This window comes from Gallus gallus, chromosome 27 (genome assembly GCF_016699485.2).
Source record: "Gallus gallus isolate bGalGal1 chromosome 27, bGalGal1.mat.broiler.GRCg7b, whole genome shotgun sequence".
Taxonomy (NCBI): Eukaryota; Metazoa; Chordata; class Aves; order Galliformes; family Phasianidae; genus Gallus; species Gallus gallus.
The window spans coordinates 198734-226078 of NC_052558.1; the positions used below are offsets into that span (position 1 = coordinate 198734).

At 45.0% G+C, this 27345-nt stretch overlaps 2 protein-coding genes and 1 long non-coding RNA gene across 17 annotated transcripts in view; all 3 read right to left on the reverse strand.

Moving 5' to 3' along the window:
• Positions 1-14103, reverse strand: part of LOC769232 (Ig heavy chain Mem5-like) — a gene marked incomplete at its 5' end in the record, with an annotated part of 91145 nt that extends 77042 nt beyond the window's left edge. Inside the window, 5 exon segments of the mRNA NM_001319011.1 lie at positions 12768-12778; positions 13484-13489; positions 14070-14085; positions 14088-14093; positions 14095-14103. Coding sequence (NP_001305940.1) covers positions 12768-12778; positions 13484-13489; positions 14070-14085; positions 14088-14093; positions 14095-14103 — 48 coding nt within the window.
• Positions 797-25952, reverse strand: LOC101748259. 15 transcript variants are annotated; one of them, XR_006932193.1, is made up of 7 exons: positions 25760-25952; positions 10835-10970; positions 10245-10331; positions 8389-8400; positions 6249-6417; positions 5798-6004; positions 797-899 (listed from the first exon to the last, which is right to left on the reverse strand). It is a non-coding gene; the product is annotated as an uncharacterized LOC101748259 (long non-coding RNA). The 15 variants fall into 15 exon arrangements; XR_006932192.1 differs by lacking the exon at positions 25760-25952 and adding an exon at positions 16983-17113; XR_006932190.1 differs by lacking the exon at positions 25760-25952 and adding an exon at positions 12469-12609.
• On the reverse strand, positions 13981-15574 carry LOC121107656. The gene is made up of 2 exons (XM_040653227.1): positions 14507-15574; positions 13981-14089 (listed from the first exon to the last, which is right to left on the reverse strand). Exon 1 carries the CDS (start codon positions 15524-15526, stop codon positions 14924-14926), a length of 603 nt encoding a protein of 200 aa, XP_040509161.1. The 5' UTR covers positions 15527-15574; the 3' UTR covers positions 13981-14089; positions 14507-14923.
• Positions 25953-27345: the final 1393 nt, after the last annotated feature.

The window sequence follows — 27345 nt, forward strand, 5'->3', positions numbered from 1 at the left end:
ATTTCTTCAGCTTTCATTTCTGTAGCATAAAAAAGAAAGGCATTATAAACAAAATCTGAAGTATTAAAGAAAGTGTCCATCTGACTTTTCCACAGTAACAGGCTTGTGGGAAAGCCTGAGGTTCAGCAGACAAATCACAAATATAAATTTGAGGAGAACAATCCTCAGTGCCATTGAAGGAAAGAGGAAGTCTTGAGTTGGTTTGTTATCACCTTTTTAAATGAACTTCACAATGGAAGAAAAAATATATACCAAAAATAAAAGAAGTGGTTTAAGAAAACAACAAAAACACTTTTAGAAAGGCTACCTCCTATTATTATCTGGGTGATTTATGCTGTATGTTGAATTATTTAGTCATAAGTAAATATGAATTCAAAAAAGGGTTTGTGTGGTATTCTATTTTTTTCTTTTTCAAGGAACCTCAGGTTCTCAAAAGCTAAGATCACTTGCTTAAGTTGTTTTTAAATATATTTTAGCTCTACTTGCTTCAGTACTTAGACTTCCTTCCCATTTCTGCTGGGCATGCAGGGGGCACACTTATTAGCAGGAAGGCTTGCAAGTGTTGGAAGACACTGCCTACAGAAATGAGTTGTAACTGTGCCATAGAATTGTACCTGGTGTTGTTGAGTTGGCTGTAAAATTGCCGTTGCTTAATCTGGCCGTGCACGTCACCTCTGATTGTTTTGTCACTTTGACGACTTTTATAGTATTATACATTCCATTTGATGTCACAATGGGTGCTTTTGGTTCATATACAACTTCATTAGAGGACATCTCCAAACTGATGTTCTTTTTATAAAAATTCCTCGCCAAACAAGCTGCTTTCCCAGTGTCACCATCTTCTTTATGTTTCTTTGATTTCATCACAATGACCTCTGGAATAGAATCTCTCTGCTCCCCTTTTTTAAAGATAAAAAAAAAAAAATAAAAAATAAAAAATAAATTAAAAAAAAGCATTCTGTGAGCATGATTTGATTTGAGTGCAGTCTTGCCTGACAGTTAAATCAGCTGCTGTTCAGGTGCTCTCCATTATTTACTAATAGTCTATCTTTTATCTTTATATATTCTTGCTGCTTATTCCAAAATAGCACGTAAAAGGCAGAAAGAAAGTACAAAAGTAGTTTTTCAAATTTGCTTTAATTCTACAGGATCTAAGCTTCCTTTTCCTAGAACTAATGCCTGTATGTGAGTTCTTTATTTGATAAGGCACCTGAAAATTAGAACTTGTAAGGATTCAGCTCCAAGAGTCAAATTATTCTGCTTTCTCAACAATCTAATTCCTAAAAATACAAGATCTATCAAGGATGGTTTTGTATATTCATGAGACATGAGGAATTAACTGTTTTTTCCTTTACTCTCTTGCACCTCCCCCAAGTCTTCTTCTGATGTGGCTATAAGGTCTAACCATGGCAAAACATTAAGGCAAAGAGAGAAGTCAGTTTGTTGCATCACTGCTGTGCAAGATTACTCCAGTGATGAGTGGCATTACTTGCAGAAATGAAGTGCTGCTGCTAGAAGGGAGGACAAGGCTGACGAATTAGGAGAGAAGCAATCAGGAGCCACTGAATTGCTTATTTCCACTTCCCTGGGGATAAGGTCAAATACTTTAAATTGTGGGAGAGATTTTCCCCACAAAATGTTACAGACCTTTAAATCATTCCAGTGATACTGAAAAGATAGTAGGTTAGGCAATTGGTTTAACAAAAACTCCTGTGCTCTACCCTGTACCATATTGCTAGTCACACAAGTCCGGGGATGGTCAGAAGTGCAATGCGGATTTAGTATGACATATAACAAAACTGATTTGAAGGGCAGAACACCCTGAGGCCTATAAACTTGAAGCCTATGAATAAATATTTTACAATATTCCTTACATTCATGTACTAATTTCAGTGGTAGTTCTATAGGATTAAGATATTAACAAAAATACATGCCCTAGAGCAGGAGTTTTTAAGGAACCTAAAAGGTGGTGACAAGATTCACAGAATTTGGTATCACAGTTCTCTTGCATCTTTCAGCAGAATTGCTCTGAAACTGTCTGATGTATTTTTTTTAGCTTTGAAACCACTTGGGAGTTGAATTCTGAATTTTAAGCAACAAACACGAATACCAAAGACTTAACAACTGCAAAAGCCTGAATTTCAATTATAACGCAGTCGCCTTCTCTGGGAATTTCTTATAAGACATAGAAGTTATGAAATAAGACTGTTTAAATTTGAAGTGAACATCTTTTCAGGGAGCAGATGGTCTCTCAAAATAATTTACCAGCCAGTTATCATCATGATTTTTAAAAACACAATATCTCTACCTTCAGGTTATTCATGAAATAACTTGTGTTACTCTACATACCAATGCCAGGACAAGATTAGGAGAGTAAATTAAAATGATAACATGAAACTGAAGGTATTCTTCTAGTATGCATCCTTGCCAAAATGATCTCAGCTTATCAGACATTTTTAAAAAAAGGATTTATATAGAATAGAATATGTCCAATTTGACAAGAGCCCCTGACTGATAAAGAGAGGTGCATTAGATTCCGCATTCTGCATGGCATCTGTGTTGTATTCTACTCAGAAGTCCCTCCAGATCTGACATTTTGTTCATTACATTTATCTTTGTAAGTTCTTAAACAGGCACTCTGATACTCTTTCCTACTCTACTCACACCCCAAGAAAGTACAAGCTGAACAATATTCTGACATAACATCATGGGCTGTCTCTGCTAATGAGAACAAGCATAACTCTACGTTCATAAACACCTAGAGAAAACAGATTCCCAAATTCACATCTTCATTGACTTTCTTGGTCCTATGTAGTTTAACCCAAACTGAACCATTTAGTAAGATTAGCCTAATAGATTAAACTTATTTTAATTCCTTTGTGTAATATTGTCCATTTCTCCACTTACTGCTGCCTTTCTAACCCTGAGAGAATTCTTAGGATCTTATATATATTCCTTCACAGAATCTTTTGTCCCCTTCAAACTGCCCAGCCATGGGTGTGAAACCTAATAATGACTATTAAAAGCTTATGAAAATGCCAAATGGTAGATCATAGAATCATAGAATCATCAAGGTTGGAAAAGAGCTCTAAGATCATCCAGTCCAACCATCCACCTATCACCAATATTGCCCACTTAACCATGTCCCTCAGTACAACATCTAAACATTTCCTCAACACATCCAGGGACAGTGACTCAGCCACCTCTCTGGGCAGCCCATTCCAGCACCTGACCACTCTTTCAGAGAAGAAATGTTTCCGAATATCCAACCTGAATGCCCCCTGGTGCGACTTGAGACCATTCCCTCTAGTCCTATTGCTAGTTACATGGGAGAAGAGGCCAACTCCCACCTTGCCACAACCTCCCTTCAGGGAGTTGTAGAGGGCTATAAGGTCTCCCCTGAGCCTCCTCGTCTCCAGACCAAACAATTCCAGCTCCCTCAGCTGCTCCTCATAAGGGCTGTGCTCCAGACCCCTCACCAGCTTTGTTGCCCTTCTCTAGACATGCTCCCAAGATAATTCAGCATGAGCTTGTCCTTGCAGAGCCCAGATTCTTTGGCAATTCCTGTGAAGGGGATTCAGCATGTTTTTTATACTTAAACTAATTGTATATCAAAGGGTTATGCATAGAAATTCTAATTTCTAATTAATTACTTGAAGTATGAGGAAGATGCTGCTTGAATTTTAGGAGGAAGAAGAGAAGAAAAAGTTGAAATCCAAACAATAACAACTCAGAAAATGTTGAAGCATAAGGAATACCTACTTGGCTCCACAGTCAGTTGAGTCCCAGTCCCGAAGAATAGACTAGCAGTTACGCACAGTTACAATGTGTATATCAAAAAAGGCTCGTTTTGTTATTCTTCCTCATACATTTCCCTTCCAGGTGTAACATGTTTTTGACAGCTACTGTTAGCCCTGTGTGTTTTGAGTTATCTGAGAAGATATTTAAAGCCCTTTCATGTTTTCTAATCTCCAGTATTTCCAAGCAACCAGTATACGAGGCATAACCGACTGGGTAAGATTCTCAGCAAGAACAAATGTGCACTGTGCAATTTTTGTTAGTAAATCATAATTTTATTTATTTATTTATTTATCTATCAAGCCCAGCAGTATCAACAGAGTCCAATTATTTTGCATTATCTGAAAATACACCTGTGAATTCCTTGCACTGTTTGTTTGGTGAGTGATTTTTATATTACATTCTGGAAGAGGTATTTTATTCATACAAAACATCATAATTTTTTTTTCTTTAGTCTTACAGAGGCATAGAAATAGTTCTACATTCTGTAATGCTGTGGGCCTTAGTTTTCTTAATAAAAGTTTTGTGTAGAATAAGCAAAACCAAAGGCAAAACCCTTATGCATCCTTTGGTCCTTAGGTCCTCTTCAAGAGGAGAGTATGCCTGCAAAATACTACATTATGTTTTCTACACAATTTTGTGTTTGGGGATTCTCAGAAGATTCAGATAACCAGATGTGTCTGTACTTAGCATCTTTAAATGCTTGTTAGTATCACTGAAAGAAACCCAAAATGATCAACAAATGGATCAGGCTGCAGAATTCTTGAAATTTTGGCTTTGACATATTAAATATTTCAGCAGACACTTGAGTGACTTAGATGCTTAAGACCCATTATCTTTTACTGTCAAACATTTCATCTTAAAGTCTTTTCGCAGCTCTTTATCCCACTCTGAGCAAGAAAAAAAATAAGCATTGAACATAGGAAAAAAAAAAAGTAAGAATGACTTAAAGCATTTCAGGGGAGAGGAGAAGACCAAGCTAGCATATTTAATTTGTCAAATGAATTGTTCTCTAATCCACACTGTAGGAAACTCAGTGAAGAAAGATAATTTTTAAATGTGGGTAGTGTAATGTGTACATTACATTACTGTAAGGTTTTCCCTAACCAAGAATATGTTGCTGGAGTCAATGATTCACATGCTATCTTCAGGTGATTAGATTTTTTTTTTTTTTTATTTTTTTTTCGTCAGCAGAACCAACACTCTGAAAAGCCTACATTTTGGTGAACAATTTTTGTCCTTTTTTTCGTTTTTCTTTTTTTTTTTTTTTTTTTTTCCCTAGAAAAAAAGAGCCATTACAGAGCATTTGCCAGCATTAGAGGTCATAGGGATTTGGCTAAACTATTTTGAATTAGGTTTTTTTTGGAATAATAGAATCTGGTCCTACAGTGACAGCTGAGGGTTTGTTCCCTCAGAGTAACAAATTTACATTTCTTTGTTCCTTTGGAATTGGGACTGGGTTCCAATTGTTCCAAAATAGACTTTTATTACCATTCACGATATCTTACAGACATGGACAGATATTAATCACTACCTAAGAGAGCGTCATGATCTCCTTCTGGCATGTCTCAAGGAATATAAAATGACAGAGGACAATTTTTCGGAATTTTAAAGCCACGACAACCTCTGAAAGCATCACAACAACTTTTAAGCTATGCACCTGAATATTTAGGATAACAGAGATCAACCTATCAAACTCCTCTTGTGCACCACAGTTAAACTCACACAAATGGTTGGAGTGATATTTGCCTTTACTGTACTTGACAAAATTTCAAATAATGTCAGGAAGAACTAAGGCTAGTTATAATCCCTACCCACTACCTCTACATTTTAAAAGCCATGTCAGCTTTCCTAAGTAGATATAAGCTGAGGAATCAGTCTGGAACACAGGCTAGAAAGCGTTCACACCAGGAATTACTACAGCAGAAAATTCTTACAAAGAACACAAACTACTGAATACCTTCAACATGATTTTACAAATGAAAATGAGGGTACTTACTTGGTTCAACTGTGAGAGTGGTTCCACTTCCAAATACAAGCTTATCTGTTCTCACACTGTTAATACCCAGTCAAATAAATAACTCTTTCCTTGCTGCATTCAGGGAAAAAAAAAAAAAAAAAGAAAGAAAGAAAATCCAGATGCTTGTCTTATAGACCCATATATGCAATCCCATGATGGTATTTAGAGCTACATTTTCTTCTGAACCTGGAAGGGAGAAAACAATAATGATGTCAAACATCTTCATCAACTACCGAATTCCCAAGTTCTATTTTTCTCCCTTCTGCAAAACCTTTATCAGCTCAATATGTTCAGGATAAATCAATATGTGAAAAGAATGCTAGTTTTATCTCCTGAGGTATTTCAGGCACTTATATTCTTCCCTCCCAAAAAAACATAAAACCTATTTTGCACCATTGGGTTTTTGTACAGGGCCCTGTGTTGTTTATACCATTGTGGTACTCCAGTCCCCAAACACAGTGATATACTTCATTACAAAAAATATGTCTTCCTTTGTTATGACTACACAGAATTTTGGATTATACAGTCACATGACTTCTCGAGTGGTTTCTGTCTTACACGCCACATGAAGAAATATGGTATAGCTTTCAATGAACGATCTAAAACAGGACAAAGAAGGTTGAATTTTAAGTGGAATCTTTGGGATAACATGATGTTTCTGAAAATCTCATGGAGATGAGCTTATTAGAAAGCAGGAAAAAATCAATTTTAATGCTATATCAAAGGATTTATGAAAATTCTAAGCTGCAGAAAGTTGTCTGTTTTTTCACCTTTTTCAGTGCTCAGGAATGTGAGGTATGTGCCTGATATTGGTACTTAGAGTTGGTGTCTGAAGATCATTTGACCTTAGGAAGTCCTAAGTAGGGAAAATGATTGCTCTTTGTTAGGTAGAGATACTCTACCCACGAGAGCAGCTATCATAGAGTAAAGGGTTTGCAGTAATTGGATCAAATCCTTCAGAGTGATCAAGCTGCGTACCATTAACACTGTCTGGACATCTGTCAATCAGGATGGGAAAATGAAACTCCCAAAGTGAGAGCTGAAAGCTTGTGGGTTCTGGCATCAGGAAGAATGCTCTTGCTCCACCTGAGGATTTATGACTACAGAATAGATCATCACTGTCATAGCTAACAAGGAATTAGGAGCTCTGTGAAATGAGGTGTTTGTGCCCATTGATCATGAGCCACACCAGAGCACCAGAAAAAGTGGTGAGTGTTAGTCTTGAGAAGCTCCCTGCTCCAGGGTATCCAACAACATGATGATGATCAAAGTGCTCCTGAACAAACTCAAGTACAGTAAGGAAATATTCAAGAGTTCAAAACAGAAGCTGGTGATCTGGGAGGGATATAGAGACACTATCTGATCATGTAGGGTTAGGGTTGGAAAAGTTAAAGTCCATCTGGAACTGATTCTGGTAGAGCATGTGAAGGGCAACTAAAAAGTTTCTACTCTGAAAGTAATGCCTCCTATTTTGCTCAGTGTCATGGTTTTGTAACTTTGCTATTGGTATTCCACATCATAACATCATGGACAAAAGAGAAGAACTACGTATCCCAGAGGACCTCACGGTCAGAGAAGGAAGACACATCACGGAAGATACGTCATCTGGTTGCGCGCGGTTTTTCTTCACTCTCGCTTGCTGCCGGGAGAGGAGTGGGTGTGCTTTCCAAGCCGGGCGCCTTCATCAAGTAGGGCTTTGGGTTTCGGAAACTCTCTTTCTCTCTCTCTCCCTCTCTATCACTCTTTCGCTCTCTCCCTCATTTAATTTGGTTTATTATCCTTACTCCCAATTAGATTGTATTATATTGTGTCATCTTGCATCCCAACATCATAGTTAGTAAAATAAGTTCTCCTTCTTGGATCTTTGCCACCGCTTCATTTTTCTCAGGAAACCAGGGGGGAGGGGGGCCCGCAAGCCTACTGCCCCCCTCTCACGGGCACAGATCTATCTAGGTAACTCCGTGACACTCAGTTGGCCCATGAAGTCAGGAGTGGAGGTTGGTGGTATGGCAGCAGAAGTTGAACCTTCTTCACAGTATTCCAATACGTTTTATTGCCATGCGACAGATGGCAGCAGAGGGCAGCCTGACAAAATGGTGTCTGAGATGGAAGTACACATGAGGCAAAAGTGTGGAACTGAATTCCTTCATGTGGAAAAAATCGCACCCACTGACATCTGCATGTCTGTTCAGAATGAAGCTTGTCTTTCACGTTGCTTTTGCCACTGCTGACATGCATCACTGTGCTCACATTCACTGTTTGGTCTCCATGAATGTTCAGCAAGAGTCAGTTAATGTCAGTGGTGCAATTTTCTACTGCGATACCACCAACATCCACCTCTGATATCATAGGCCAACATAATAAAATAGGAGGCATTACTTTCAGAGCAGTCTTTGTACAGATGAGCTGCATATGATTCAAAGTCCTCCTTCTGATGAGATTACTATTAGGAAGCATTCTTTGTAATCTCTTGCTTGCACTCTTCTTCACGCATCTGCTTTTGGCCATTGTTCAGTATGGACCTAAGAGGATCTTTGCTTTTATCAAAAAAGAGAGTCAACAGATCTTACCTGCTCTGTGCTCTAAGAAGAGAATACAATGATTAAGTTAAGTGGAAACATCCAAAATATAGTAGATATATCCCTTATCACCCAACTTGAGCTGACAGGCACAAGTCCAAAATCACATCTTATCAAAGACTGGATATTGAACGTCAGGGAAACTGGCCTTGTGTACAAAAGCCTTTCCACTGAATCATGCTGGGAATTAAATTTGTGTTTACAGTTGTCTGAAAAAAAAAAAAAAGAGACTGCAGGGCACTATGTTTCGGCCTTCAAGAGAAGTCAGTGAGTAAGCCCGTTTGTGTTCAGTAATTCAGTCTTTTTCAATCGCAGTGGTACGTAATCCACAGTAGTAGAGAGTTCTACAAAAACATATATATTTATTTAATTATTTACTTCACAGCCAGGTGGCTTCCTCTTTCATGTCCTTTGAAGAGATTAAAGTTCATCTTTCCACTGTTTTACTTTTTAATAATCTAAAGCTGCTGCAGAAAGGTTGCTAATCACTAAAAACAAAAGTATCAGTATTGCCTTATTTGGGGGTGACTGGGGAGAGGCAGAAATACTAATTTATAACCATAAAGTCCATATTTGTCAAAAAAGGAATGTTGTTCCTTTGGGGGTGTTAAAGCTGTTCTTACCGGAGGTACCTTATTTCTCACTTGTCTTCTCACAAGTATCAGGGGAGTTAGGATGTAACGTTAAAGAACATCAGGGGACCAGTTACATCAAACCTATTAAATTGCAATTTTATTTTATTCTACATTTCCTAAGTATTTTTGGACCTTAAAATATTTATGTTTCATACAAAATAAAAAAGAGTCCATATTGCGATTGATACAGCAGAAGGAAGGGATGCCATCCAGAGGGACCTTGTTCAACTCAAAAGGTGGACCCTTGTGAACCTAATGAGGTTACACAAATCATAGTGCAAGGTTTTGCACTTGCATTGAGGTAATCCCAGATATGTCCCTGGATGTGTTCAAGGCCAGGATGGATGAGGCCCTGGGCAATCTGATCTAGTATTTGAACTAGCATCTGGCAACCCTGCCAGTGGCATGAGGGTTGGAAATTGATCCTTGAAGTCCCTCCTGACCCAAGCCATTCTATGCTTCTATGATATTTACATTTTTTTCCCAAAGTTATTCTGGTTTAGCTAGTGGTGGTTTAATGGATTCTGCTTGTATGGAAGTGCTAAATCTGTTTATTTACTAAGATATTTGATCTACAATATTTCTTGTTTGGGAGTCAACAATTTTTATAAGGGTCTCTGGAGGTTGTTTTTGTTCTGTTTTCCTTTTATTTTTTTTTTCTTCAGTATGTCTGATATAGTGAACTAGATTTCTTGACTACTAAATTGGCATCAGCTTGGACATCTTAACTATTTATATATGATTTTAGCTGAGTTTGAAAGTGGTGAGCATCTAGTCATGGATGATTACAATCAGCTTTCAGTTTTTTTTTTATCTGATTCTGGTTAGTGGCTATCTGGAATTGTTAAGCAGTTTCTGAATCAAGTCTATTTCTAAGGCACATAAGGAAATGGAAATATTTCAGCCTGTTCACAAACTTGCCTGGTTCAATGTTGTACCACTCAATTTGTTTATTAATATTATTGCTGAAAGGTCTACTAGGCATTTTTACCGAAAACTTTCCTGACTCTTTCAGCCCCCAGACAACTTTCATTTATATTTTAATCCAACTTCCCTTTTTGAAGGGAACAGCCCACTTTGAGTTTAGCTCCCAGAATGTCCACCTGATTAAATCACATATATATAAAAGACTATGTCCATGGCTCTCACTGAGAAGGAGGGGTGATTTTGGGGTGCAGCTGTCAAGAAGGTGACTTTTCTTTTAAAGGATACAGTGTACATTGTGCTCTTCTGTGGACAGTACCATCCCACATATTCAAGCTCTCTTACAAGACAGTAGTGCTACTGATCTTCTGTTCCCTGGAGACAGTGGAGGTGATGTTAAGAAACTAGATATTTAATAAAACCAAATGGTAAGTCATAGCTTTCATTGTGAGTGAGCAGCTAAAACAAGTTATTCAAAATCAGTCATTGGCTCCCCAGTATAAAAAAAGACAGGGATCTCCTGGAGAGAGTCCAGTGGAGGGTCACAAAGATGATAAAGGGCCTGGAGCATCTCCTGCATGAGGAAAGGCTGAGCAAACTGAGTCCATTCAGGCTTGAGAAAAGAAGACTCAGAAGGGATCTGATTAATGTTTATAAATATCTTAAGTGTGGGTGTCAGAGACATGGCCAATCTCTTTTCAGCGGTTTGTGAGAACAGGACAAGGGGAGATGGCCATAAACTGGAGCACAAGAAGTTCCACATCAATATGCAAAGGAACTTCTTCACAGTGAGGGTGACAGAGCACTGGAACAGGCTACACAGGGAGGTTGTGGATTCTCCTTCTCTGGAGATATTCAAGAACCACATGAACGCCTACCTGTGCGGCCTGCTGTAGGAGGTCTACTTTACAGAGGGGTTGGACTCGATGATCTCTAAGTGGTCCCTTCCAGCTCCTTCAATGCTCTGACTCTGAATTGCAGGATCTATAGTACCTGTTTGGGAAAGTCCCAGTGCTGAAAATAGACACAAGAAAGAAAGGTAGCAACAGAAGAAATTAGGTAGTATCTGCTCTGTGTTTATAGCTCTTGCAAGACATTTGATATTGGCCTGAAAGGAAAGCCATTTTACTTAGTGACTCCTAGATTAATTCATAGGAGTGATTTTTCCACAGAGCCAAATGTGGTCATCAGAATAAAAATGACCTCACATGCCACACCACAGACAGCTTCAGGGAGGCTTTGGCTTTTCTAACCCTATCCTGCATGGTCAAAAAGATTTTCTATATCCCTCTTAGATCACATGCCTCTGCTTACACCTCCTGTACATTTCCTCTATGAGATTTTTTAGGAGCTCTTTATTTATCATTTCAGCATCCTTTGCTTGACTTCCTGCTTTGTCACAATGAAATAGGATGTACAGGTCATGGAGGAAAAAAAGGGCCATGCGAGACAGGAAGCTCAGTTAATGTTCACCAGCTAACAGTTCACCAAGCAGACTCTGAGGTTCCCAGAATAGTTAATAGAACTATAGTTAATCTTATGTAGTGATGGTTAGGTTCATAACCTTATTCTGTTTTATTCTTTCTGTATTGTTTCACTTATTATCTTATTGCTTTAAACTTAAGAAAAGATAAATGTACTTCATCACTTCGGTGTTTGTGAGATTTGTGCAGACCTTGTCCACTGTCAAAACAACTGGATACATGCTTCGGAAAGGTCTGTTTTCTGTACCCGCTGTTGCATGACACATCTGATTCGTCTCTGCTACAAGGGAACACTGAGAATTCTGGATTTTCTATCATTAACAGTTAACGATCCACAGCAGCAGAGCTGCTGCAGTGTGAACCTAGCACCATAGTGAAACACTGCATCATCCCCTCTCTTTGCTGCTTGGATCTGCTGTGATCTAATATCTTACAAACATATAGGACACAGATCGGGAATTGTCACATGAAACCGTGGCTCGACCTTCCACATCTGGGCTGTATCTAATATATGATTCTGTGTAAATGTAGGACAGCCACTCAGGATGGCCACCGAGTGCCTGACGGTACCACAGAACAGCGTAACTTCCAAAGTTGAAGCCAGACCCCGGCAGGAGAAATGCACAGAATCTCCAGGCGCTTGCACACCTCCACCAGACGTTTCCAGTCTCACCTGTGCACACACTCCTGGAGGAGGACAGCAACAGGAGCCAGGAATTCCACAACCATGGCAGAAGGACATTTCCCAGCTACCCCAACCCCTACATACCATAAACTCAGAGCTGTGAACCTCCTCCCTCCTGCCAAAGCCCCAGGCCAGGGGCACTGCCCCAGACTCCCACATGCTCGCGGCTCAGACGCAGCCGCTCCCGCAGCATCCGTGTCCCCACACAGCCTCCCCCTCCCACGCACAACTCCCAGCCGCTCCCCGGCACTGAAGGCGAGCTCCAGGCCTCAGCGCGCCCGCGGGGCAGCAGCACGAGCCGCGCCCAGCCCCGGCCTCGCCGCCCGCCGTGCCCGCCTCGCACCTGCCGGCCCCAAGGCCAAGGCCAGCAGCCACGGCCCCAGCCCGGCCGCCATCGCGCCCCGCCGCGCCGCTGCCGTCTGCCCGGGAGGCGGACAGCAGCAGAGCGGGGCCGCGCTCGGGCCGCCCCTCGTCGGGCCGTGCCGGGGCAGCGCCCACCGCCCCACTCCGCCCGGCCCCGCCCCGTGGCACCGGCGCTTTGGCGGAGGACGGGGAGAAGACGGGGAGGGCGCGGGGCGGGGCGCGGGGAGCAGTGGCGGAACCAGATCCCATGACTTCCGTCACGTATCTTCCTTCTCCAACCGTCAGGTCCTCTGGGATATGTAGTTCTTCTTCTTTTTTGAGAAGCAAGTATCTGAAAGGCTGTCAATTCACAGAACTGGAGTATTAACTCTTTAAGTACCCGTGCTGTACATCATGTTATGATGTGGAATACCAATAGCAAAATTACAAAACCATGACACAGTCCTACCACACACAACAGAACATCCCGATTTGGCACCTTCTTTGTTCCCTCTGTTCAGACTGATGACGGATGGACGTTGTGGGCAACATTTCCCTGTCAACTGTGCCATCATTGCAGCGGTGAAACAGTGGGCTGCCTCCATTGGTGCAAGTATTTACAAGCATGAAGTGAAGGCTCCCGTACACTGCTGGTAGAAATCCATAGCTAACAGTGGTGACTATGTTGAAAAATAGTGTTTGGGAGCTCTATCAAATAGTGTTCTTGTGCTCTTTCTATGGAAACAAAGACGAGGCATAGCTGTCAGAGCAACCTATCTACATTGCAAGGCTTCAGTTTGCCCTGATCTCTGCAACACTATAGACCTCACTGTTTGGATTTCATCACTCCAAAATGCACCTGAAACTGCATCAGAGCTATTCACCCACTGCTTAGCTCACAGACTCATGGAAATAGCTTGTGGCTGCTGAAGTAAGTGGGCAACATTGAAGCTAGAAGTGCCCAAGCGCCTTTGAGTACCCAAGGGAAGAAGGGAACCAGGAGCCGATCCAGACACGCTGCATGTAGAAAGGGAGGCAGAGCGGCCAATCTGATGTGGTGACCAGAAATACGCCAAACATAATCCTCAGGTTGCAACACTGCTTTTGTGACTCAGGAGAATGGAAGGAGTGGTGAAGTGAAAGAAGGTGTTGCAGAAAGGACAGGGCCATCTGTGCTGTGCAGTGATGACTCCCCACAGTCCAGGAAACAGCCAGAGCCGCTCTAGTGCCTTCCAGCCCTGTGGCTCCTGCAGATATGACAGTGTTCAATAAGGGGTATTTTTGTTAAAGCTCAGGAGGATTTCCTGTTCCTGTGTGAATGGCACAAAAGTAGCGGGCTGAGTCGTGGGGGTGCAGGGCGCCTAGAGACAGAGATGCCACAGCATGGTCATTGTCTCGAGAGGCTGTGGCTCGATGCTCCATCTTGGGGCTGAAGGAAGTGTAAAAGGAGACGCTGCTAGTGTAAGACAGCCACTCAAGATGGCCACGGTGTGCCTGACGGTACCAGAAAACATGGTAACTTCTGAAGTTGGAGCCAGATCCCTGGCAGGAGAGGGACACAGACTCTCCAGGTTCTCGTAGACCACCACCAGCTTCCACAATCCTGGGCTGTGCACACACCCCTGCAGAACAAAAGTGCCATGAGCTGCAGTATAACGGAGCTAATGGAGGGAAGAAGTTTCCCAGCCACCCTAATGCGCCCAGCCTGGAACAGGCAGACAATCATAGAATCGTAGAATGCCTTGGGTTGGAAGCGACCTCCAGGATCATCAGGTTCCAACCTCTCTGCTACAGGCAGGGCTGCCAGCCACTAGATCAAGTCCTAGAGCTGATCGCCCAGGGCCCCATCCCACTGGCCTTAAACACCTCCAGCGACAGGGCATTCACAACATCTCTGGGCAGCCTGTTCCAGCACCTCACCACACTCTCAGTACAGAACTTTCCCCGGACATCTACTCTAAATCTCCCATCCTTTAGTTTAAAAACATTCCCCCTTGTCCTATCGCTATCTACCCATGTAAAAAGTTGTTTTCCCTCACGTGTATAAACTCCCTTGAAATACTAGAAGGCTGCAATGAGGTCTCCCCACAGTCCTCACTTTTCCAGGCTCAGTAAGCCCAGTTCCTTCAGCCTCTTTTCAGAGGACAGTCCCTCCAGCTCTTGGATCGCCTTTGCAGCACATCTCTGGGCCCTCTCCAAAAGCTCCAAATCCTTCGTGTGTGGCATGCCCTAGACTGGGGCATGGTACTCCAGACGGGAACTCGTGGGCAGAATAGATGGGCACAATCACCTCCCGTGCCCTGATGGCCACCCCTCCTCTGATGGAACTCAGGATACCATCGGCCTTTCGGGCTGCAAGAGCAACAGTTGGCTCATGTTCAGTTTTTCATCAGCAAGAACTTGTAGAACAACTCATTCCTAGTAGGGCTGCTCTGAAGGAGTTCTTCTCCCAGCTTCTATACATATCTGGGATTGGCTTGACCCAAGCTGAAATCCACACACTTTGCTATGTTGATCCTCCTCGGGTTCTCAAGGCCAGAACTTTCTCGCAGAGCAAACACCCTCTGGATGGCGTCCCTTCTTTCTGCTGTATCAAATGCACTGCTCAGCTTGATGTCATCAGCAAACACGCTGAGGGTGTACTCAATCCCATCATCTATGTCATAGGTAAAGATGTTAAGGAGTACTAGACCCAAGATGGACCCCTGCGGGACATCTCCCATTACCGGCCTCCACCTGGCTGTAAAGCCATTGAACGCAAGACTCTGGCTGCAACCTTCCAACCAATTCCTTATCCAATCAATAGTCCACCCTTCACATCCATCTCCCTCCAATTTAGAGATAAGAATGTGGTGGGGGACCACATCAAAGGCCTTGCAGAAGTCCAGATAGATGACTTCAATTGCCTTCCCTTTGTCCACTGATGCCGTCACTCCATCAGAGAAGAACACCACGTTGATCAGGCATGTCCCTCCCTTGCGGAAGCCACCCTGGCTGTCCTGGATCACCTCTTCATCCCTCATGTGCCTTAACATACCTTCCAGGATGATCTGATCCATGGTTACCCCTGGAACTGAGGTGAAGCTCACCAGCCTGGAGTTCTCACAGTCCACCCTTCCTTATAAACGGGAGTGATGCTTCCTTTTTGTTGCTGCTGTTGTCATTGCCATTTTTCCATTCCCAACAGACTTTGCCTGACAGCCACAACTTTTGTAATATGATGGAGAGTGACTTGGCAACTACCTCACCCTGCTTCCTTAGGACACTGGCACATAAGTCAGACAGCCCTCCAGACTTGTACACGTTCAGTCTCATGAGGAGGTCTTGGACTTGCTCTGCCCTTACTCTGTGGGGCACTTTGCTACCCCAATCCCACCTGCATGTTCAGGTGCAGGGATGTGAGGTTCAGGGATGAGAGAAAATCTGGCTGCCAGTGAAGACTGAGGCAAAGAACTCATTGAGTACCTCAGTCTTCTCCATATATGTTCTAGCCTGCTCTCCATTCTTGTTTAACAGGGAAGATACAAACTCTTTTGGCCCAACTCTTCTGACCTAGGCATCAGGACAATCCCTTCTTTTAGTTTTTAGCATTCCTTGCCAAGTTCACTTCCATCTGTGCCTTTGCTTTCCTAATCCCATCTCGAGCTGCAGATGATTTTGTTACTGCCAAAATCACTCTCCAGGGCGTGCAGCACTCGTGCTGCAACTCAGAGCTTAGCCAGGGCCACTTCCACAGCATCCACCTGCTTTTGTGACTCAAGAGAATGAAAGGAATGAAAGGAATGATGAAGTGAAAGGAGACTGCAGAAAGGACAGGATCCTCTGTGACATCCCCTCACTATCCAGGAGCAGACCAGAGCTGATACAACTCAAGCCCGACCTGTGGTTCTGCAGCTGTAGCTGTGCCCAGGAAGGGGATTTTTGTTACAGCTCTGCAGGATTTCCTGTTCCCGTGCGAACAGCACACAAGTAGTGCGCTGAATCGCGTGGGCGCAGGGTGCTTAGGGACAGATAGGACACAGATTGGGAATCATCTTGCGAAACTGTGGCTCGACCCTCCACATCTGGGCTGTAACTAATATATGAGCTGTATATGTAGGACAGCCACTCAAGACGGCCACTGATTCCCTGACGGTACCACAGTACAACATAATTTCCAATGCTGAAGCCATATCCATGGCAGGAGAGCTGCACAGAATCCCCAGGCGCTCGCACACCTCCACCAGACGTTTCCAGTCTCCACTCCGCACAAACTCCTGTAGAAGAACAACAACCTTCTCTCACCTGCCAAAGCCCCCAGGACACGGGCACTGCCCCAGACGCCCTCCTTCACGCGCAGCTCAGCCACGGCCGCTCCCGCAGCATCTGTGTCCCCACACAGCCTCCCCCTCCCACGCACAACTCTCAGCCGCTCCCCGGCACTGAAGGCGAGCTCCAGGCCTCAGCGCGCCCGCGGGGCAGCAGCACGAGCCGCGCCCAGTCCCGGCCTCGCCGTCCGCCGTGCCCGCCTCGCACCTGCCGGCCCCAAGGCCAAGGCCAGCAGCCACGGCCCCAGCCCGGCCGCCATCGCGCCCCGCCGCACCGCTGCCGTCTGCCCGGGAGGCGGACAGCAGCAGAGCGGGGCCGCGCTCGGGCCGCCCCTCGCCGGGCCGTGCCGGGGCAGCGCCCACCGCCCCACTCCCCCCGGCCCGGCCCCGCCCCGTGGCACCGCCGCTTTGGCGGAGGACGGGGAGAAGACGGGGAGGGCGCGGGGCGGGGCGGGGCGCGGGGCGGAGCGCGGCGCCCCGGCACTCCTTGGCTCCGGGCCCCTCGGCCAGACACAGCACGGCTGCCCCCACGCACGGGTCTTGGCCCGCAGTCTCTCATTCCACGTGCCTCCCCGAACCCCGCACCGACATCCCTCCATGGCCTCCCTCTCGTCCCATGACGTAGCATCATGTAGAAATCAACCTGTAAGCCTTTTATTCCATTCTTCTCAGTTCAGCTTCGTCTGCATCCCCTGCGCTTCTCCCTGCAGCTCTGGGCTCTTTCCACCTGTCACTATCACCACCCGGCTCATGCTGGGCTGCAAAAGGACAAGAGGGAGGGGAGGAGTGGACGACGCTGCCACTGTCGGGGCACCCAGGACTGTCTCCCACCGTGCTCCCAGCAAGGTGCAGAACTTGAGTGCATTGTCTTCCAGCTCCAGCCACTGATGAGCTGAGATCCAGCATCTCATCTGAGAACCACAGAAAACGCTGAATTACAGAATGTATAACTCGAGCTCATTTAGCCTGTGTACGTAGTTAGAAGAACGTGCTTGATTTATCAAGTCACTGGTATTTATTGTGAGGAAGAAAGGAGTGTTGGCTTTTACTACCACTTTGTAGTTGGGGAGTTTCCTTCCCTGATTTCACATGACAATAGGAGAGCTGCTGCATCTCCTCTGATCATCTCTATGTCTCTTCCGTAGACCCACTCCAACAGGCCAATGTCGTTCTGATCCCTTTATGCCCGGAATCAAATGCAGTATTTCAGGTGAGGTTTCATAACAGTGGAATAAATGCTTGGAATCACCTCCCTCGACCTGCTGCCTCCACTTCTTTTGATGCATATTCCTTTTTTGATCCACCTCCTACAGCACTTCTTCACGTTATCCCACCAAATTTCCACGATCCAATGGCTTTGCAACCAGGCCATGGAGGAAAAACTGGCCCATGCTAAACCGGAGGCCCAGTTACTGTGCAGTAGCTTACGGTTCACCACACAGCATCTGAGGTTCCCAGAATACCTCCTTTTGCAGCACATAATTTCTCAGCCCTCGAGCTATCCCTTCCTCCACTTGTGAAGTACTACGGCACGAACAGTGGGCTGCCTTTCAAAGCTGACCTCCAGTTGGATCTCACAACCCAGTGTTAAATATCAGCTGTGTCTGATCTTTTGCAAAATATGTCTGATCATTAGGGAAATACATAGCCTGGACAAAACATCTCATTAGGAAGAGATGTGGCTTAGATAAATCGTTGTGAGAATGTATTATCCTTTCCTTGTTTAGAAGCAGAGTGTCACTGCCTACTAGTAGACTAAATTCCTTGGCTCCTCCTTGAGCCCTGGCCAGGCTGGAGGCAGAATCCAAAAGGGAGAATGAAGTTTCTGCCTAATTTCCACATGCCTCTGTTTATTCAAGAATACAGTGTCTGGATCCCCTTGTAGCAAAGTTGGAGACCTCACCTATGCGTAGATGCACTGCGTAGGAATTTCCACTTACTGGGAAAGGCTCCCCAAATCCTCTCTGCAACTGCGGATCCCCAGAGATGGTGGGACTCCAACCCAGTGATGATCACGATCCTGGAGCTCTCATCAGGCTGGCATGATGTCATGGTTTTATGATTTTTATTACTGCTATCCACATCATAACATCATGTAGTGCACTGGGAGTTAAAGACTTAATGCTCCAGTTCCATGGAGTGCTGATTTTTCTGGGTACGTGGGTCTCAGAAGAGAAGAAGCAGAACTCCATCTCCTGAAGACTTCACTGTTCCATTCCCTTTTTCCATTCAGAGGGAAAGATAAAACTTCTCAGCGGTCACGCAATTGTCCCTTTCTTCTTGCTGCTCATCTCTGTGCTGTGTGCTCCCTAGCCATGTCGCCTCCAGCATTAGAGGAAGGCCTTCAGTTTTCAATGCTCTCTCGCTCGTTTATTTGATTTATAAACTTCAGTTCTAATTATATTGTATTCTAATGTGTTATCTCACATTCCGCTACCATATTTATTAAATTACCTTATTCCTCAGCTTGTTCTCAGTGTTGCCTTTCATGTCCATCACCCAACCTGTTTTCCTACCACACTATCCCCTACCTCAGAGCAGGGCTCCGTGGGTTCCTCTGCACCATTAATCATGGAATTGGGCCAAACTGGGACATACCATGACACACAAAAACCTCTGCTGGTCAAAAATGGGCCATGTGGCTGAAGCAGCCACCCCAGCCCATGCTTGGGAGTGAATACTGCAGGAGCCTGCTGCAATACCTCTAGTACCAGGCCACATAAATATAGGAAGCACTGTAGTTATAAGAACAAGTGCTGTTCCACAAGTAATGCCACCTATCTTACTATGCTAGCATGTGAGGACAGAGGAGGATGTTGGCAGTACGGCAGTGCATGTTGAACTCCCACCAGTATTCCTGTACATGTTGTTGTCGTGCAGCATATGGTAACAGAGGGGCAGTCTGACAGAATGGAGTCAGACAAGGAAGAGCGTATAATGCAAAGGTGTGAAGCTGAATTGCTCCATGTGGAAAGAATTGCACTCTTGATATTCACTGACACCTACCAAACATTTATGGAGACCAAAAGGTGAACGTGAACTCAGTGAAGCAGAGGGTTTTGTGTTTCAGCAGTGGAAACACCGGTAGGAAAGACAAGCCATATTCCAGAAGGCCGTGCACATCTGTCACACCATGAAAGGAAGACTGTCTGGATCAGCTCATGCATATGAATCAGTGGACTGTGAACAGGAACCTGTCTACAGAGCTGAACATTGGATTTCATGCATTGAAAAGAAAAATGTCACCATTGCAATAGAGCAAAGTTTGCATCAGGTGGGAACTATGAAGGCTCACCCAGGAACAGAAAGAACAGCGTATGCAAGTTTGTCAGGAACAACTGAACCCATACACAGCTCAAGGTGGCAGTTTCCTGGGTCACATCATTAACAGTGATGAGACATGGTGTCACCACTACCAGATGGTCAAAAGAGCCAGAGTCCATGAAGTGGCAACATGATAATTCCCTATCGAAGAAAAAGTTCGAGACACAGCCCTCACCAGTTAAACTGATGTGCACTGGCTTTTGGCATAGGAAAGGGGAGATCCTTCCAGAGTTAATAGAACCCAGATAATGCATCAGCTCGCATCGCTCAGTCTCAGTGCTGACAACGCTGGAGGCTCAAACCTACAGAGTCAGGGCAGAGAAGGAGGCAGCCATTCTCTTGCAACATGAAAACATCACACACCATACCAATTTGAAGGCCATGGTGCACACTGACAACCTTGGCTGAACAGTCCTACTACAACCATGCTATAGTCTGTGTATCGCACCTTTGGACTTCCATCTGTTTGGGCTGATGAGAGATGTATTGTGTGGGCAACATTTTCTTGGGAACAGTACCAGCATTGAAGCTGTGAAACTGTGGTTCACCTCTACTGCTGCAGGTATTCATCAGCATGAAATGAGAGATCTTCCTCATCACTGGTGAAAACGGTGTTGACTGATTAATGTCCTGCATCAGTGAAACTGCTCTATCAAATAGCATTATTGCACTCTTTGTAACTGCTGTACTTTCTTTGGAATCAAACAGGAGACACTGCTATCAGAGTAACTGACGTGTCATGCAGGATCTGTTAGCCCTGCTCACTGCAACACTGCAGACCACACTGGTTGGATTACAGCACTCTGAAATGCCCCTGAAATCAAGACAGAACTATTCACCCACTGCTTTCGTCAGAGAAACAGATTCAAAGAGGCTGTAGCTGTTTTTGGAAGTAGGCAATTATGTAGCTAGAAGTGCCCAAGTGCTTTCAAGTACCCAAGGGAAGAAGGAAACCAAGAGCAGGTGCAGACATGCTGCAGGTAGGAGGTTGGGCAAAGTGGCCAAACTGATCTGGTGACCAGATATACAGTGAATATAATCCTCAGGTCACAACACTGCTTTTGTGACTCAGGAGAATGAAGGGAGTGATGAAATAAAAGGACACATTGCAGAAAGGACAGGGTCATCTGTGGTGTGCAGCGATGTCCCCACACTGTCCAGGAACAGCCCAGAGCTGCTCCAGCTCCTGCCAGCCCTGCGGTTCCTGCAGCTGTAGCCGTGCCCAAGAAGGGGATTTTTGTTACAGCTCTGTAGGATTTCCTGTTCCCGTGCGAACAGCACACAAGTAGTGCGCTGAGTCGTGTGGACGCAGGTCACGTAGAGACAGAGAGGATACAGATCGGGAATTGTCTCGAGAAACCGTGGCTCGACCCTCCACATCTGGGCTGTATCTAACAGTACGTGAGCTGCCGCTGATGTAGGACAGCCACTCGAGACGGCCACCGAGTGCCTGACGGTACCACAGTACATCATAACTTCCAAAGTTGAAGCCAGATCCCGGCAGGAGAGCTGCACAGAATCTCCAGGCGCTCGCACACCTCCACCAGACATTTCCAGTCTCAACTGAGCACACACTCCTGGAGGAGGACAGCAACAGAAGCCAGGAATAGCACAACCATGGCAGCAGGACATTCCCCAGCTACCCCGACCCCTACATACCATAAATTCAGAGCTGTGAACTCCCTCTCTCCTGCCCAAGCCCCAGGCCAGGGGCACTGCCCCAGATGCCCAAATCCTCGCGGCTCAGACGCAGCCGCTCCCGCAGCATCCGTGTCCCCACACAGCCTCCCTCTCCCACGCACAACCGCACAACCAGCCCCGGCCTCGCCGCCCGCCGTGCCCGCCTCGCACCTGCCGGCCCCAAGGCCAAGGCCAGCAGCCACGGCCCCAGCCCGGCCGCCATCGCGCCCCGCCGCGCCGCTGCCGTCTGCCCGGGAGGCGGACAGCAGCAGAGCGGGGCCGCGCTCGGGCCGCCCCTCGTCGCGCCGTGCCGGGACAGCGCCCACCGCCCCACTCCGCCCGGCCCGGCCCCGCCCCGTGGCACCGCGGCCCCTTCGGCGGAGGACGGGGCGGGCGCGGGGCGGGCCGGGGAGCAGAGGCGGAGCGCGGCTTCAAAATATTATCTGTTATTACTTTCATTCCTTTCAGTCCTTTATTCTCAGAGGGCATTGTTTTGCTCTGCCTGGGCTGGCTACTACCTTTCACATAAAGTCTTCCACTGAGTATTTCTTAACATCAAAAAGAAACTGTGTCGTTGATGTTTTTGGTGTTGTTGTTGTTGTATGGTAACTTCCACAACTGCTACAAAGTCAGCTGATGCTACAACAATACCAGTTGCTATGATTCTTCCCACTTTCCTTCTTTCATTTCTATCTCCTCACTTTTTCCATACGCCTCTCCTCTCTTCCCTTCCCTGCCATCCTTGAACTTCTTGGACCTTCTTTTGCTCTCTCAGCTTCCTCTCCATTTCCCTCTTGGCTTTCCTCACCCTGTGTCTTTTCTTTTTCTTTTTTCTTTTTCATTTATTCCCCCCACTTTCCAAACTCATTTATTACACGCAAACTGCTTCAGTTCTCTTTGGTCTGCCAGGCACCTCTCCTGCCTACAAAGGGCCCTGTCTTTAGATTTTATTTTTGCCTCTACTTCCTCCAACCAGTCTCAACCAACAAAAGGCTTATTTGCCCCTTAGAAAATACAAAACCAGATTGCGCCAACCAAAAGTTCTCTTTCAGTTTCACCTGCTGCCTCGCCCCAGAGGCTTCCAGTGCTAACACTGGGATATTGCTTTTCCGAGATCTCTGCAGAGGAGGGCATTCTCTCTTCCAATGCACCAACTGCACACGCTACTTCACAGCTGTGGTCTCCAGCCCACCTTGCTCTGAGCGTTGCATTTGCAAGCCGCAGGTTGGGGCAGGGCGGGGCAGATTGCATGCTGGCAGTGACCAGGATTTTAGATTCCTTCCAGGGCGGCAGTCAGACCACATTCTCTTTTTTCCCCGTATTTCCTCTCTTGCTCGTCCTCACCGGCATTACATCCCACGTAAATTATCTGCAGTTCCCAGTTTACAAAACAACATTAATTACAAGATGGTATTCTAAATAAGTGGCAAATTTGCTGACCATTTTCCCCAAATTCCAACTTATATAATGTCCACCACTGATTACAATATTTGTTCCAAAGTTCTCTGATTTACAGTTTCCTCCAGGATGTCCCCCAGCACCGTGCCAATAAGCCAATATACTTCCCTGGGGACTTATGTTTTTCTTTCTTTCTTTAATTCCACGATTCTGCTACTCATCTGGCCACCTGTCACACACCACTCAGAACCTGCACTTAAATTAATATGCATGGTTTCTTACAACAGCAAACCATGACCAAGTCTGCAACCACCAAGACGTCACTAACTGCACCTGTTATAATTCCCTATACCATTCCAGCCCTAATTGCAATATGTTATCAAAACCTTTTTGCTGCTTGTGCCTCCTGGCCAGCCAATTATCTCATTCCAATGGGCTAATACACATACCTGAGGTGTCTTCTTTCGGACTTCTTTAGAGTTACTTCCTCCCCTGCTGGACAATTGTCCCTCCTCAAATTGATAGGTAATGGAGTCCACCGTCTCCCTCAAGCTGTGGTTGTACATCAAATTCTTTCAGGGAGAGCCATAACCAGTATCCCCTAGCAAGATGGCAGCTTCATTTGTTATTGTTTTTCCACTGCTCTCAGGTTTCCACAGGTAACTTTAATCAGTTCTAGTTCTCCAACTCGACATTTATCCTTAACACTTTTACCTTGTTTTCTTTTCATTTTCCAATCACAACAACAAACTAGTACATAGTTCACAGTAACCAAGATGCCATGAACAACATCATTACGCTTCTACATACCATACCATTATACTTCCATATACCACCCGTTACACTTCCATAAACTTCCACCTTCCATCAGTTCAACTTAACATCCACACACCATCAGTTCAACTTAACTCCCCAGTCCATCAAAACAACTTGTCCCATTCCCTCCAAAACCACAAGCCAAACAATACATAAGCACCTAGCACTTATTCTTAAAGTTAAGACACTCAATTATGAGCACTGTCCTGTTACTCCATTTATGTCCCTGGTTTCCTTAGACATTAAACAACATACGTTATCAAAGCCAAGCTTCAGAGCCTTAGTTTCAAAACCTAGACGTACCTGGTAGGACACAAACCTGCAATCAGGTATTTCCCAAACGTATACCTACGTGCTCATGACCCGATATACGCCAACCCTGCAATCTCCAACGACTTATGGGTGGTTTCCCAGACCCTGTAGGACTCCCGCCTGCAACTGAGTACTCCCAAGCCAGGACTGCCCTGCGATCTCAGCCGACTTGTGGGTAGCCTCCTCAATGGACCGGTCCCCAAAGCTTATATGTAAAGAATACATTTTGGGTTTTTGTTTTGTTTTTGTTATTCTGTTTTCTCACATGCTTTATCTGTTCCACAGCGATGCAAATGAGGTGAGGACTCCCTCCAGAGAACTCTCTGGGGGTGCCCTGGGAGTCCCGTTCTCAGTGGGTCCTGCAACTGAACAGAGATTGTACCATCTGGGTTATCACCTGAATAGAAAAAATCCATGGGTAGAAACTTAACAGCAAAGTGTTGTTACCACTAAGTCAGGTATTCTTTATTAGAAGCACTTCAAAGCACTGCGGATATTTCCACCATAAGCACATCAAAGATGACGTGATTCAGAGTCCATGATATTTCCACAGATAGTACATATTCATCAATTACACGAAAGACAATTAACATCTACACACCTATCTCACTGATTTATGAGGGTTCCAGTCTTCTATTCCATGACCCCTTCTACCGTCTTGTGTCCTTTCGGCACCATAACAGCCCAACTGACAGCCTTTTACTTCAGCCAGTGGTCTTCCTTCCTGGTCCTCTAGATGAACTTTCTTCATAGATACACGATCAGTAGCAGAATGCCTATTGTAAGTAATTTACAGGTACCAAAGCTGCAATTTTTGCTCACTCAGCACTCAACCATTAGTTCTGGACATCTGCTCGTCCCTGGATAAAGATAAGCTTGGCAGCCTGACTTTTAATGATATACACTGGGGTGTTAGAAGATAAGGAAGACAGAGGAGAGTATGCTGACATCTGCCTGATGCATTTCAACCTAATCCCAGAGTGAGACAATTCAGCCTGGTGTGGAGGCCCTGCCTTTCGTTATTATGTTTCTTCTGCTGAGGTCTCTTGTCAAAACAGAACTGCCTTACAACATGCTTCCTAGTAATATAATGCTACATCCATAACTATTCACAACATCTAAAAGCTATTACAGTTTTGCAAGCAAGAACCAATCACATAATAAAACAAGTCAACACCAGTATTTCTAAAAACACACTACTGAAATATATGGTATCTCTACTTTTTCAAATCAGCCTTTTCTAAAAACGCAATACAAAATATATTGTGGCCTACTTCTCCAAATCAAGGCCACACGAAGCAAAGGTGTGGATTTTGGTATTTCCATGTGGAAAAAATTGCACCCCCCTGACATTCATCCATTCCTGCTCACCCAGATGCTGAAGGCCAAACAGCAGATGCAGTGGGTGTTGCATTTCAGCAGCGGCAACAGGGACGTAAATGAGAAGCCACTTACGTTCTGGATGGCAACGCACAGCTGTCACACAGCAAAATGAAGAGCGTCTGGATCAGCGCGTCTGCTCAAATCAGTGGATTACAACCAGGGGACTGCATACAGAGATGAACGTTGGCTTCAGTGCATTGAAAACAATGGCATCAACGGCGGAATATAGCAAAGTTTGCACACAGTGGGTCCCACGAACACACACACAGGAACAGAAACAACACTGTATGCAAATTAGCAAGAAACAACTGAACCCATTTAGGGTCCACGGTGACAGTTTCCTGGATCACATCATTACCATTGGTGCAGCTGTGGCGTCAGAACTATGAGCCGGAGTCAAAAGAGACAGAGTCCATGGAGTAGCAACGTGAGAATTCTCTACTGGAGAAAAAGTTGAAGACACAGTCCTCAGTGGGGATAGTGATGCGCACTGTTTTTTGGGAGAGGAAAGGAAGCGGTGATCCTTCTGGATTTACTAGAACCTGGACAATCCATCAACTCATACCACTCAGTCTCAATACTGATAACGAATGAAGGCCCACATTTCCAGAATCAGGTCAGAGAAGAAGCCTATCTTTCACTTTCAATACAGTAATGCTAGGCTCCATAATGATTTGAAGACTGTGGTGGACATGAGCTTATTTTGACTTAACAGTCTGTCATGGAGTTATCTAGATCAATCTAGATCAATCTACTGCCCTGACAGGGAGGGCACTAGGCCCGTGGGCTCCCTGGATCCCCTAAAATGGGAAGGGAAAAGGGAAATGGGTAGGGGAATGGGAGCTGGGCTCAGAGAGGGAAGAAGAATGGAGCAGCAGCAACGATCTAAGAAGGAAAACTTATTTCACTAACCATGATATCGGAATGCAAGATAACACAAGTATAATACAATCAAATTGGAATTAAGGGTAATAAATCAAATCAAATAAGAGAGAGAGAGTTTCCAAAACCGAAAGACCTACATGAATGAAGGCGCACGACTTGGAAGCACACCCACCCCTCTGCCTGGCTGCCAGAGAGAGACAGTCGAAAGAGCCAGATCCCATGACTTCCGTCACGTATCTTCCTTCTCCAACCGTCAGGACCTCTGGGATATGTAGTTCTTCTTCTTTTTTGAGAAGCAAGTATCTGGAAGGTTGTCAATCCACAGAACTGGAGTATTAACTCTTTAAGTACCCGTGCTGTACATGATGTTATGATGTGGAATACCAATAGCAAAATTACAAAACCATGACACAGTCCTAACACACAAAACAGATCGTCCCGATTTGGCATCTTCTTTCTTCCTATCTGTTCAGACTGACGAAGGATGGACGTTGTGGGCAACATTTCTCCTGTCAACTGTGCCATCATTGCAGCTGATGAAACAGTGGGCTGCCTCCATTGGATGCAAGTATTTACAAGCATGAAGTGAAGGCTCCCGTACACTGCTGGTAGAAATCCATAGCTAACAGTGGTGACTCTGTTGAAAAATAGTGGGGATCACTATTTCTCACTGATGCATCGTTGTGAGAACTCACTGATACATCGTTGTGAGAATGTATTATCCTTTCCTTGTTTAGAAGCAGAGTGTCACTGCCTACTAGTACACTAAATTC

Excerpts from the sequence above, each read along its gene's own strand:
- LOC121107656 (XM_040653227.1), bottom strand. The coding sequence starts at position 15,526 with ATGGATCAGATCATCCTGGAAGGTATGTTAAGGCACATGAGGGATGAA.